This window comes from Urocampus carinirostris, chromosome 9, assembly GCF_059441175.1.
Source record: "Urocampus carinirostris isolate Australia breed hairy pipefish chromosome 9, RoL_Ucar_1.0, whole genome shotgun sequence".
NCBI classification, from domain to species: domain Eukaryota; kingdom Metazoa; phylum Chordata; class Actinopteri; order Syngnathiformes; family Syngnathidae; genus Urocampus; species Urocampus carinirostris.
The window spans coordinates 36,850,404-36,863,643 of record NC_142357.1 but is presented as its reverse complement, the minus strand read 5'-3'; the positions used below and the strand labels follow the sequence as shown (position 1 = coordinate 36,863,643).

The 13,240-nt window shown below is 41.7% G+C and overlaps 1 protein-coding gene across 2 annotated transcripts in view; it reads right to left on the bottom strand.

Moving 5' to 3' along the window:
* LOC148360201 (serine/threonine-protein phosphatase 2A 55 kDa regulatory subunit B gamma isoform) overlaps positions 1-13,240 on the bottom strand; it is a 39,291-nt gene that overhangs the window by 20,337 nt on the left and 5,714 nt on the right. Inside the window, exons 2-3 of one of the 2 annotated variants that reach the window (XM_088343646.1) lie at positions 9,205-9,351; positions 2,050-2,147 (exon numbers count right to left, since the gene is read on the bottom strand). In XM_088343646.1, coding sequence (XP_088199772.1) covers positions 2,050-2,147; positions 9,205-9,286 — 180 coding nt within the window. In that variant the 5' untranslated portion in view covers positions 9,287-9,351. The remainder of the gene's footprint in view (positions 1-2,049; positions 2,148-9,204; positions 9,352-13,240) is intronic. The other variant, XM_088343647.1, reaches the window with a different exon arrangement.

The following is a 13,240-nucleotide window of genomic DNA, read 5'->3' as shown; positions in this document are numbered from 1 at the left end:
TGTTGCAGAAAATATCAAAACTTGAAATAACAGCGGCAAAGCAGGAGGCACGCGCGCGCACACACGCTTCTCAAAAATATTCGCCATCAGTAAATGGTTTTCTGTGCTTTGCTAGCAGTGAGCAATGTGATAACTTGCTTCAGTGGTGGTGTTTTTAGCGGTGACAAAGGTTTTCAGGGTCTGTGTTTATTGGCCATACCTGGACACTACGCGTTTTAATGTCTCCGCCGTGTCAGACTCATCCTTGAATTCATATTCATGTTTTGTCTCGTAACGACGTTTAACACTTGCTGTGCGAGGTACAACGCTCTCGAGGCATAATGCACAAAACAGCAAGGTCATTTTTTGCACAAAGCCTCATTCGTCTGTCCACGCTGGCTGGAAAGAACGAGATGTTTTCGTTCGAGGAGCCGTCATGATTCGTTCATTTATAGCGCGCGTTTGTTTCGTTGGCTGGGTTAAAACGCGGATCTCTTCTCTGCGAGGCGCGCGCAAACACACTCACACACGACGCAGAGGAGGAGGGGCGCTACCGTAGACACGGCGTGCAACTGAAAATGTCTAAATTTCAGGTTAAAATGAGCATTTTTTTTTAAATAATCATTATTTGGTCGTGCGCTCACGTGCCACTGGTTAACCCCTCGTGTGCCAGCAGTGTCATAGGTGGCCGACCCCTGATCTATATAGTTATTGAGTTAATTTCCAGCTCTGCTATTAACACACAGGAGAGCTTTTCTGGTGTGGCGAGAAGACTTGGGCAGTGTGCAATTGCCCACGCATTTAGCTTAGAAGGAACATGACCAATGTTCCCTCTAAGTTGTGCGCGTGCGCAATCCCGCACTGCCAGCACATTGTCAGCGCACAAGAAAATCTATCCAGCGCAATGTTCCCTCTAAACTGCGTGTGTCCGCAATTGCGCACTACCCAGAGCTTTTCCACGCACAAGAAAGTCTAGCCAGCTCACAAAAATCAGGGCTCGAAATTGCTAATTAAGAAGCGAATTAAGTTAAAGTTACAGTGCATGAAGGTAAAAATACAAGGGTTCCCCTGACGTTGTGTTCTAAATGCGGTATTTGGAAGTCCGTGTCGAAGTAGAACGAAGTTGAGTAAAGTTAGTAGAGTTTTTCGAGAACCGGCTTCTTCAGCTCGGCTCACTAAAAGGAACCGGATCTTTCGGGTCCTAAACGGCTCTTCAGGTTGTTTTTGCTTCTTTCATCCCTATATGACCAAATCTTATGTAAAATTATGCACAAAATGGCTTAAAGGAAGGGGGAATAAAACAAAAAGGAAAAATATACCAAAATTAAAAAGTAGTGAAAAGCTGAGAAAAAAAGAAACAAAAGTAATAGAAAAAAGAAGGAAAAATTCTGAAAAAAAAACAGAAAAAAAGAAAAGAAAGAAGTAAAAAAGTAAATAGAGAACAAAAAGAAAAACAGCTGGGGAAAAAAATAAACAAAATGAGATTTATTTAAAAGGAATTTAAAAAAAGTAGAAAAAACAGGGAAAAAGAAGAAACAGTTTGTGTTGAATTCAAATAGTTTCCAATTATACCAAGTCAATCTTGTTGTCAACATTGCACTTCCACTAAAAATGTGATTAAATACAGTTGTGTATCGTGAAACCGACTAAATAAGCCCCCCAAAATGTTAGTATTATGCGACAAAAGATACCAGGAAAAAAAAAGAAATGGAAATCTTGTGAAAGAATTGTTGTAAAAACAAATGACGTTTGTAGGCCGTACAAGCTTTGCAATAATACATTAGTCAATTCATTCAAAAGTGATTTTTTTTTTTTGCATTGCCGGACACTCAGCAAAATGTAACGTGATGTCAAGTTTTGGACATGTTTGATAATTATTTATCTTGCCACACTTTGGATTATGGTTGCTCACTGTTGATTTAAGCGTTGCTCACCCTCTTTATGTGAACGCTCAGACCCCTGGAAAATTACAGGGAACATTGAACATGGCCTAGCACAATATTCTCCTTTTCTGACACCATCCCGTATCCTGTTCCACTTGAAACCGTAGCGACTGATGTGTATGTGTACCTCAGGTTCTCGCTGAAAGATGACCACTCTGCCTCCCTTGTCCCCAGTGGCCAGCAACTCTCCAGTGTGGTTGAACTCGACAGTGGAGATGATGTCAGCTGTAAGGGGACAGAAAATGAGACAATGAGGTAAAGAAAACAGGGGGGGTTGCGAATTAAACACAAGAAAGGCATTCACAAGGAGACAAGAAGTGTTTGTTTGCATCAAATTAGAAAAAGAGACATTTGTCGATAGGATTCGCACTGCAGCACGCGGTAATTGTCGATCGAGTTATCATGCGCGCTGTTATTTTCTTGTATTCTGTGTGATTAGAATTATTAGTTTGTTATGGGATGTTTTGCACATTTTCCATCAGTTTGATCACTGTAAAATGTGGAACTGGAGTGCCACGTCCAATTTCATTGTCACAATATATTCAACCCAAGTTACAAATTTAGTTTTTCCATATTTTGCTTAACATATTTCTGTTCCTCCATATTTTCGTCAAGGAGCCAATCTGATTGGCTCCTTGTCCCTATTTAAACCCACTCCTATCCGTCTCCTGTTGTCAGCCCGTCTGCGAACCACAGTTAAGACTAGGCAAGCCTCTTTTTGACCCTGACTCCCACCTGTTTTTGCTCCCGTCTGTTCCCCGGCTTCGACACGTTTTTGATCCTGACCACGTCTACTCTCCTCTCCTGGCTTACGACTCGCTTACGACCCCGACCACGTTTTTGTGCTCCTGTCCGGGCTACTGACCCGTTTTTCCGTTCCCGACACCGTCATCGCTCGCCACGGAAAATCCGCTTCCGCGTTCAGAGCGACATGCTTCCCGCGTCCAGCGATCACCAGATCGTGGGCGCAACGGAAGGAAAATTTGAGAAAAAAGCCAGAAAAAAAGAAAAGAAAGAAATGTAGGAAAAAAGTAAATAGAGAACAAAAAGAAAAAAGTAACAGCTCTGAAAAAATAAACACAATGAGATTTTTTTTTTTAAAGGAATTTAAAAAAAAAGTAGAAAAAAAAACGGAACACAGAAAAAAAGAAGAAGATTTTGTGTTGCATTCAACTAATTTCCAATTATATCAAGTGAATCTTGTTGCCAACATTGTACTTCCACTAAACAATGTGATTAAGTACAGTTCTGTATCTTACAACAGACAAAACAAGCCCCCCAAAATGTTAATATCATGCGACAAAATATATCAAGAAATAAAAAGAAATGGATATTTTGTGAAAGAATTGTAAGAAAAAACGAGGTTTGTAGGCCGTACAACCTTTGCAATAGTACATGAGTCAATTCATTCAAAAGAGAAAAAGAAATTCGCATTGCCGGAAACTCGACAAAATGCAACTTGATGTCAAGTTTTGAACTGTTTGATAATGGATTAGTTGCCACACTTAGGATTGCTGTTGCTCACTGTTGTTTCAAGCGTTGCTCACCGACTAAGTGTGAACGCTCAGACCCGTGGAAAATTACAGGGAACATTGCCCGTGACCCATAGGTTTGCGACCCCTGCTTTAAACAAATACGAAGCTACCAAACGATCTGACGAAATATTGAAATAGCTTTTGCTGAGCTTTCCAAACCGTCACCCAAAGGAGTCGGTAGAGTTTTGACAGAACAGAAAGCATCCTTCAATAAGCTGTGCTCGTAATCAAAGCAGAGCGCACGGGGAGCTTTTATTGAGAGAGTGTCGAGATTCAAAGCCGAAGCGCTGCCGGTTTTGTGACGGCCCGGACCGACACAGAATTTACGATAAGGGCCGAGAGCATTGCTTATCCGCCGTTCCCGTTTCCACACATCCTTACTTCTCCCCCGACACCGTTTCGACTCCATTTCTGTGCTCGTCTTTCCATATTCAATCCTGACTCTCATCCCTCCCCCACAGCACTCTGCTCACTGGTGGTGGTGGTGGATGCTGGCAATGGTGAAAATGGGAATGAAGGAGAGTAGGGGGGGGATACGGTTGCCGTGGTAACAGGCCGAGCCGACGAGTACCCGACACGCTTCGCCCTATATGGGGGAAAAGGAAGCGGGATTAAATCAATCCAGGAAGACCGATCATTAAGTCACTTAAGTTTCACCCACAGACATAGTAAATAACTCCGGGAGACGGACCAGACTCATTATCAGAATGCATTTCGTCCACTTTATAATCTCGTTTGTATCAGAGCGGAGAAAAGACGAGCGTTTCGTGGGACAAAAACAAACACGTGTGAACCTTTAGTAAGGTTATCGAGAGTGTGATGCTCGACGTCCCGCGGAGACTCGTTTGCATGGGAACACGATCGTGACTCATCCACGGCACTCAAATTTGATTGAACTCGGTGACAAATTTGTCCTTTCCTGCGTGAGCGACGATGAATTACAGCCAGCGACAGGACATCAATGTCAGGAACCAGAACAAGATCAGGACCCAAACGTGTGACGTTCTCACACGAGCCTTTTGTTTTATGGGAAACGGGGAGTCGTGCACGTTAGGCAGCGGTCTGGCGTGGAAAGACAGGAAGCCAGAGACCGACGAAATCGATTCAAATGACTTGAGTTGATATCGGACGGATGGGGTCGATACCGGACAAGACGGGACAGACAGGAAGATAATGAATCAGGAAATCGAAAATAAACAGTACAAACTAGACAGGAACAAAAACTGGAGAAAATAATAAATAAACATCTTCTTTGTTCCTTTATCTCTTTGTTTTCTTTATCCTCACTGTAAAATGTGGAACTGGAGCGCCACGTCCAATTTCGTTGTCACAATATATTCAACCCATGTTGTAACAATGACAATTTTCTATTCTATTCTATTCTATTCTAAACCAAGTTACAAATTTAGTTTTTCCATATTTTGCTTAACATATTCCTGTTCCTCCAAATATATTTTCGATAGCTGATGGTATATTTTACTAGTTATTTTGCTGTTGTTGTGCTCTGTACAGCCTTTTGAGACTTTTTGTGATAAAGGGCTATACAAATAAATATGACTTGTCTGTCATGTCCTGCACGGTTGTCCTTGACACCGGCTGAGACGCATTGAACTGATTGCTTGTGGAGTACTTAAACGCTCCTTTCGGGACTGCCTGGGGCCAGACCATTGCTTTACCTTGTTGAAGACCTGTTTATGCCTGTTTAATCTGAGTAATACCTAGTTTGTAATCTTGATTGCCTTTAAACCTGTTTTGTTTTGTCTTTGGTCCGTTTGTGTGTTGGACAACTTTTATTTCCTAATTAAAGTGACAGATCGTCTACGCCACAAGTGTCAAACAGGCGGCCCGCGGGCCAGATCCGGCCCGCTAAGGGATTGAATCCGGCCCGCGAGACAACACTCAGAGAAGCGAAAAACAAACTGCAGGTTGAAATATGTCAACTTGATGTTGCCAAAGAAAGGTGCCTCGAACAAAGACACTGTACTTGTATTTCTCTCTCTCTCCCTCTCTCTCTCTTTTTTTTCCCAGCCCTTTTCTCCCACTCTCTGTCTCTTTCACTCTCTGTGTCTCTCTTTTTCTCTTCCTTTGTTGCTCTTTGTCTCTTTCTCTCTCGTTGTCTTTTTAACTTCTTTTGCTCTAACTTCCTTTTTTCCTTTTCTCTCTTTTCTCTTTCTCTCTTCCTACCCTTTGCGCTTTTTTTTCTCTTTTCTCCCCTTCTGCCTTTCTATTTCTCTTTGGATTTCTTTCTTCCGCTCCCTTTCTTTCCCCCTCTCTCACGACTTCTCTTTTGTTTCTCACGCTCTCTCCCCCTCTCTCTTTCTTTCTTTGTCCCGCCCTCTTCTCCTTTTCCCTCCCTCTTTCTCTTATTTCTTTATCTCTCTTTTTCTTTCTCTTTAATCTACTAGTCCGGCCCCCGACAGAATGTTTGTTCTATCGTGTGGCCCCCGAGTTAAAATGAGTTCGACACCCAAGGTCTACGCATATGAGTTCCGACTTCCTGCTTCCCGGTCCGTTTCCTGACATTGACTTGTTTTGTTTTTTACTTGATATCACAGTACAGTATTCTGTAGACAGCGATCTTGGTTGTCCTGAAAAGTGCTTCTCAAGATATTATTCTTATTATCATATCAAATAAAAAAAAAAATGATAAACCCAGTCAAGGATAGTATTTTCTATCCTATTGTGCGTTTGGTATCCTCGCAAGAAGGATTTTGAAAGAGAAGGGGAGGAGCAAAGGCTTGAATGAAAGCGTGGGTTTTGTAAGTGCAAAGAGGTGGGGAATTCCTTTTTCATGAGAGGACATACAAAAAGGGACAAGGCGGGGAGCAGGCTCCCCACTGTCCCAATTACGATTATGTCAGCTTTGGGAAAACATCCACTATTAAAGCCCGGCCAAAAAAACACAATCCATAAAAGCCAGGAGAAGAAGACGCTCTGCAGGAAATGTTTGTGGACGTGAGATCATACATGTGTGCGGCACTTTAAATGACCCGGTAGTAGGGAGGGGGGGAATCAATGGTTCCCTAGCCTGTAGTTTAGGAGTTACATGTGTGTATCTATTATGAAAGCAATTTTGAAATGGGATGGCACAGCATGGGATCCTAGGCTAGTAGACCGATCCTAATTTCGGAAACGATTAAAAAGCAAATCACTTTTAGGGCCTTTGTTAAAGAATTGCTCTTATGGTGGATAATTAATTATGTTTGTCAACACTAAAAAAAATGATACCACATAGTTATTGGCTTTGTATGTTCCTAGCATACCTTTTGTGTAATTATTTCAATAAAGATGTACTTCCTAATGATTTTAAATGCATATATTTGATCTGATTTATATATTTGTTTTTGCTGAAGCTACCTTCTTAATCAAGCAGATAGATTTCTGCTGCCCTTAGCTCGGTAAGACATTTTTTCCTAATTTAAAGGGACAGTGAAAAGTTCACCACTGCAGGTTTGTGTAGCTGAACCGTGTGCATTCAAAAAAATGGCTTATTAGCAAAATTCGAAAGCCTACTTCCATCCGCCATGTCCATTTTCTGGATTTTCTTGTGGTTGCCAAGATTTTTTTGCCAGCACCAAGTTGTCGTAGCTAGCTAGTTCAAGAAGCCATTGTCCTCTTTCATTGGTTTGTATGTTAGAGCTTGTTCCCCATGTTTTTTTCAAGGTTTTATGAGCATTCACACCAATTTGGGCGTTCCTGTCAGGACCAGAACGGAGACAGGACCCACTTGTGTTGCGTTTCTCACAAGTTTTGTTAGAAGAAAGGGAAAAGGTTGCGCCAACGATCCGGGGATTGCTGGACGCGGAGCGAGCGATGGCGGTGTCGGGGACGGAGAAACGGGTCAGTAGCTGGGACAGGGGAGCAAAAACGTGGTCCGGGTCGTAAGCGAGTCGCAAGCCAGGAAAGGAGAGTAGACGTTGGTCGACGACAAAAGAGGTCGAAAGCCGGGACGGGAGAGTAGACGTGGTCAGGATCAAAAATTGGTCAAAGCCGGGGGACAGACAGGGGCAAAAAACAGGTGGGAGTCAGGGTCGAAAAAGTGTTAACTGAGGTTCGCAGACGGACTGACAACAGGGGACAGATAGAAGTGGGTTTAAATAGGGACAGAGAGCCAATCAGAGTCCGGGGCAGTTGGCGCCAAAGGAGCGGGCACAGGTGAAGCATATCGGTAATCATGACAGTTCCAGTCGCCTTGTATATCATTCTTTGCTGCTTAGTCTGTGATGTCTTGAACCTGGGCATTAAAACTCCTCAGTTTCTTAGTCACTGCCTTCTAAGGTCGGTGAATAGTCCTGGATGACTGTGATGTTGAACGACGAGGCACTGAGGCGTATTGTGATGAGCCTGCTTGAGATTGGGCAACATCCCAATACAGAGACCTTGATGTTTTTGTGCACCAAGAATCCCAGACCATGCATTGTGCTTGTTAGCTTCTCCACTCGTCATTTCTGCACATAGACCCAGAAGGTCCCAAGAGTATCTTTCCATCTCATAGATGAGTTCTTTTAACTCCCCTTGTTGGTTTAAGGTGCGGACATACCATGTGGCAATGGTGTTCCTACCACGCAATCTAGGTGTCATCCTACCAGTCGCACATTTATCACCTACTACCTGGTAGTTAACGGGGCCCCTGCTCGAAATCAGCCCTGCCAACCAGTAAGGTGTTGTTTTTGCAGTGCAATTCGCAAAAACATAATATATTACACAAGATGAACTGTGGTGCTTAAATTAGCCATGCAAAAACATAATAATATACAGTGGAACCTCGGTTTTCGAACGCCTCTCAGTTCGAACAAATCGGAGTCCGACCAAAAATTTCGAGAAATTCTTGCTTCGCTGTTCGGTCCAAAAATCGGAGTTGGAACGCCGGTGATGCGTGAGTGCGTACGCTAGGGTGCGACGCTGAGCGGCGTACGGGTGTTTTAGCCCCTTATTATGCCTCCGAAGAAAGTCAGTGCAAGCGGCAAAGTTGCTACAGGTGAAAAAAAAAAAGTAGTGCGTACAACTATTGCATTTAAGAAAGAAATAATAGCAAAATATGAAGGAGGTGTGCAAGTGTCTGACCCTCTCCCCACCGTCCACCTGCGCCTTCTGCTGACCACCACAAAAGTAAGAAATCCTATGCATAATTCTTTTCTTTATCCTTTTATTTTTTATTTTTACACCTTCATGTTAGCGTAATCTTTCGTACGTTCGCGTTAGCGTAATCTTTCGTACGGAAGATTACGCGAACGTACGATTAGCCTGGGTTAGCTTTATGTTTACGTTAAACATTCAAGGTAAACATTCAGGGTGTTGGAACGGATTAAAACGATTTACATTATTTTTAATGGGAAAAATGATTTCGGTGATCGAACAAATCGGTTTTCGAACAAGGTTCTGGAACGGATTATGGTCGAGAACCGAGGTTCCACTGTATAAGACAAGATGAACTGTGGTGCTTAAATCAGCCATGCAAAAAAGTAAAATAAATAGGGGGATTTGTCCATGTGCAATTTATAAATACTTAAAAGCAACCCTGTGCATCTTTGCCGCCTGAAGAAGAGCTTCATCTTTTCAAGTTATTTAAGGAAATCAATTGCACATCCAAGTTAAAAATAACAGGAGAGTACAGAAATAGCGTACCGAGTGAAGAAAACAAACTAAGGAATAAATCTGACTCTGGGATTTGACCGGGGCTGACTTCACATGATGCTACTGATGAAAAATTGTATAATTTTGATACTTGGGGGGGAGAGAGGACACACCTTCAGTATAGGAGGCGAAGGGCTCAGGCTCCAGAGAAAGGGTAGTGATGTCGGAGCACAGCACCTGGATGGGGCTCAACATCCTGGGCTGGAGAGGGGCGGAGAACGGGATGGGGGAAGCTCTTCAGGCTATAGCCAGGAGCAGCCCTGCAACAGGAGCGAAGGGGGGAGGGAAAAGGGAAGGTTGCAAAAATGGGGAGGATCTGGGTTACTACATTACCACGATTTGGCCCTGAATCCTCAACAGGAGACACGTTGCATCTGTACATTGCCGTGTCACTGAGTGACTTAAGTCCTATTGATATTCTTTTATAATTCACTTTATTCACTATCGAGGCATGGATTGCTGAGAACGTCCTACGGCTCATCTAGGAAAAAAACAAAGTCTTAATCATTGGCCCTGAAAGTCACAGTTAAGACCTTCAAAATGAGCTTAGCTTTATTTCACATATCAAAAATATAACCAAGATTGTATTTTAACACCCGAATATAGGCAAACATGGAGGTTCCAATGCATGCTTTTATCTCCTCTCGTTTAGATGATTGTAATTCCCTGCTCTCCGGACTCCCCCAAAATAATTTTGCAAGCAATTGGTTTTATCAGGGGTTGGGAGCTTTTTTCACCAAAAGAGCCATAATAGCAAAATAATTCGAATTTTATTTCGAGAGAACCATACCATATGTTTTAAAATAGATATGAATAAAACCACAAAACCCGCTCTCCAGACGAAAATATAATCTTTCAGTGCATTTTATTTAAATGTGTCACATTAAATGATAACATTTATGAAATAAGAATAATGCCAGACCCCATATCAACAAGTATACCACTTTTGTCCTAAATATTGGTTTCAAAACAAGGTGCAAGCAGAGTTATTTTGTAAAAGTGTCACAAAATACTGCAAACGAGAATACAGATGCATTTAACTTCAGTGCAGACGGCGCTGGGCTGGGAAGAAAAAAAGTGTGCTGTGTCCATAGCTCTGCCCGCCCCTACTGGTCACCCAATCAAATTGCTCTGTGCACTTGGCTGGCGTTTCTGGCTGTTTACAGTTTTTCTGTGGGTTTTCATCATGAAGTGTCTCGATGTTGAACATTCATTGTTAAATGAGCTTCCATATTAAAAATTCCATAGCGATGTACAGCCAACACTGTTGGTCTCACACCATGAATGTAAGCTCTAGTGGGAGTGTGTTCTTCATATACTGGAACAAACCATTGATATTTTTAGCTCTAGGTCAGCTATGTCTCCATTCTTATCATAAATGCAACAATATAGATGAGAAATTATGAAAATTTGATCTCTGAGCCATATGTATCCACGAAAAGAGCCATATATGGCTCGCAAGCCAAAGTTTCCGAACCCCTGGTTTATATCATTTGAAGAATATAGCCAGACCCTGCCCATTTCTAAATCATGCAAATACAGAGGATTCTGGTGCATGGTTTGATCTCCTCTTTTCTAGTTCAATGTTTCTCAACTGGTGGGTCAGGACCCAAATGTGAGTCGCAGACCTTGGCAAAATAATGCTGAAAAAAGTTGGTCATTTAAACTCCTTCACAGTAGATGACGATGATTCGCTGCAAATGCGAGTTGACACCCGTTGATACCAGAGGGGAAAAAAAACGATAATATTGTTCACACATGTTGAGCATGGCCCAATTAAGATAAAACAGAGAATGTATGAGATATATATTTTATTATCTTGAAGACAGAGCCACAGAATTAAGGCCTTGATTTAGGTCACGGCTTGCAATTAGGCTGGGACAGTGGGCCTTGAAGTCAGACCAGTTGAGAAGGACTGGTCTAGATGATTGTAATTCCCTGCTCTCTGGACTTCCTAAGAAGATGGTTGCAAGCGATTGTTTTTCCATCTTACTACTGACAGACTCAGCTCATTTCTCTCTCAGGGAAACAACAAGGTGCTGATGCATGCTTTTATCTCCTCTCATTTAGATGATTGTAATTACTGCTTTCTGAACTCCCCAACGAGAATATCGCAAGACTGCAGATGTTACAAAATTCAGCAGCACGGGAGGCCGGAAAACATGACGCTAGTTTTAAAATCAGATTTTCTCTTTGTGTGATTCAGGATTAGTTTTAAGGTGCTTATAATAGTTTTTCACTGTATTCAGAGTGCTTTAAAAGGTGGCATAATGTATAACCAGGGTTGGGTAGGGTTACTTTTTCTGGATTACTTTCAATTACTTTTGGATGACTCCAATACCAAATATGCTAATAAAAGACAAAAGAAACTAAATATGAATAAAAGTACTACATTTTGTGCAGGCTTGGGGAGTAACCGAATACATGGAACGGCAAAAATGATGTTGGCAAGCTGTATGGATTTATTTTCATTTTGTTTCTGTCGCATTTTATGTTCGTTTTGCCGAGGAGATCAAAGAGATCAAAGCCAGGAGAGAAAGCTTACCACGTGTTGTGAGTCATAATTTTATTCATATATAGTTTATTTTGTCTTTTATTAGCATATTTGGTATTGGAGTAATCCAAAAGGAATTGAAAGTAATCAAGTTATGTAACCCTACTTAACCCTGTGTATAACCAAGCAGTAGCTCAGGAGGTAGAGCGCTCGTCTTGGGATCAAGGGATCCCAGTTCGAATCCCGGCTCATCCGTGTTACATGTCGAAGTGTCCTTAGGTAAGACACTGAACCCCTAATACCCCCAATAAGCAGGTTAGCGTCTTACATGGCTGCAATACAAGGCCGCTATTGGGAAATGTGGAGCACATTGTAAAGCGCTTTGGGAAGTCATTGACTTGAAAAGCGCTATATAAATGCAGATCATTACATTTCATTTCATTTATTCTGATTGTTTCCAAACTAGTTTGATCAAATGGTCCATTAAAAAATACATTTTAAAAATTCTTCAGGTATCGAATCGAGACAATTTTTTCGAACTCATTGCGACTCACAAGTTAAAAGGTTTGCCTACCACTTGATTAGAAAGCTGATTTTATACATATGAGAAACACAAATTATTATAAAGGCATATTTTGGTTAAGTAGTTCAACAACTACCTCTATCTACTATTTAGCTGTTAAGAGGCATCCAATTATGGATTCTTGAAGAAAGGATTGTGAAATAAATGATTCACCACATCGCTGGGAAATAGAGGGAAAGGCAAAATATTTGTGGAACTAATAATCCCTGTGTACGAAAAAGCAAAGCCTCATTCATCCCTGGAGACAATTCTACTCCAGTTGGAGCTTTATAAACCAAAGGAAAGAAAAGAAAAAGGGTAGAAATAATGGTGAGAAGTGGGGAGGGGTGGAATTATGAATTACGGGGCAAGGTTAAGCACTCCTTTCTTTGCGGGTTTTGAAGGCCGGGGATTCCCCAAGGGAAGGTCTTGAGATGCACACACAACGGCATTCGTACAACCCGAATGAACAAAGACAGAAGGGAGGTTCTCATGGACAGTAGACCCCCAGGTTACGATATTAAGTGGAATTTTCCATACGTCGCGGGCTATACACGTATATTAATTAGCTCCAAATCCTGGTTACCCCAGATGATAACATTCATAAAATCAAATAGTATATATTAAATACTACCCATACATAATATACCGTAAATTCCGGACTATAAGCCGCTACTTTTTTCCCAAATGTTCAGCCCTGCGGCTTATTCAGTGAAGCGGCTAATTTATGGAACGGCCACCAGCGGCGCTAGAGTATAAAAGGTAAGATTGAGATCAGTAAAATATGTGCGCCAAGTAAGACTGCAATCTCTAAGTTTTGGCATATATTTTCTGTTAAATTAAGCTATGTTCCGATACTGAGGAAGATGCCCTTTATGGCGATAATTATGAGAAGGAAGTTGAAGATAGTCTACCATGAATTTCACATTTATGGGATGCTTTTACTTCACAGGTAGTTTGATACATTGCGAGCGTGATCCTACTAGCGTGTTGGTACCTATCAAAGGCACGGTTTGGGATGAAAGTTATATTATTATTATTATTATTAAAGCTTTGAAAAGTCTCTCGGTGTACCGTCTTTCTTCGTAAATAT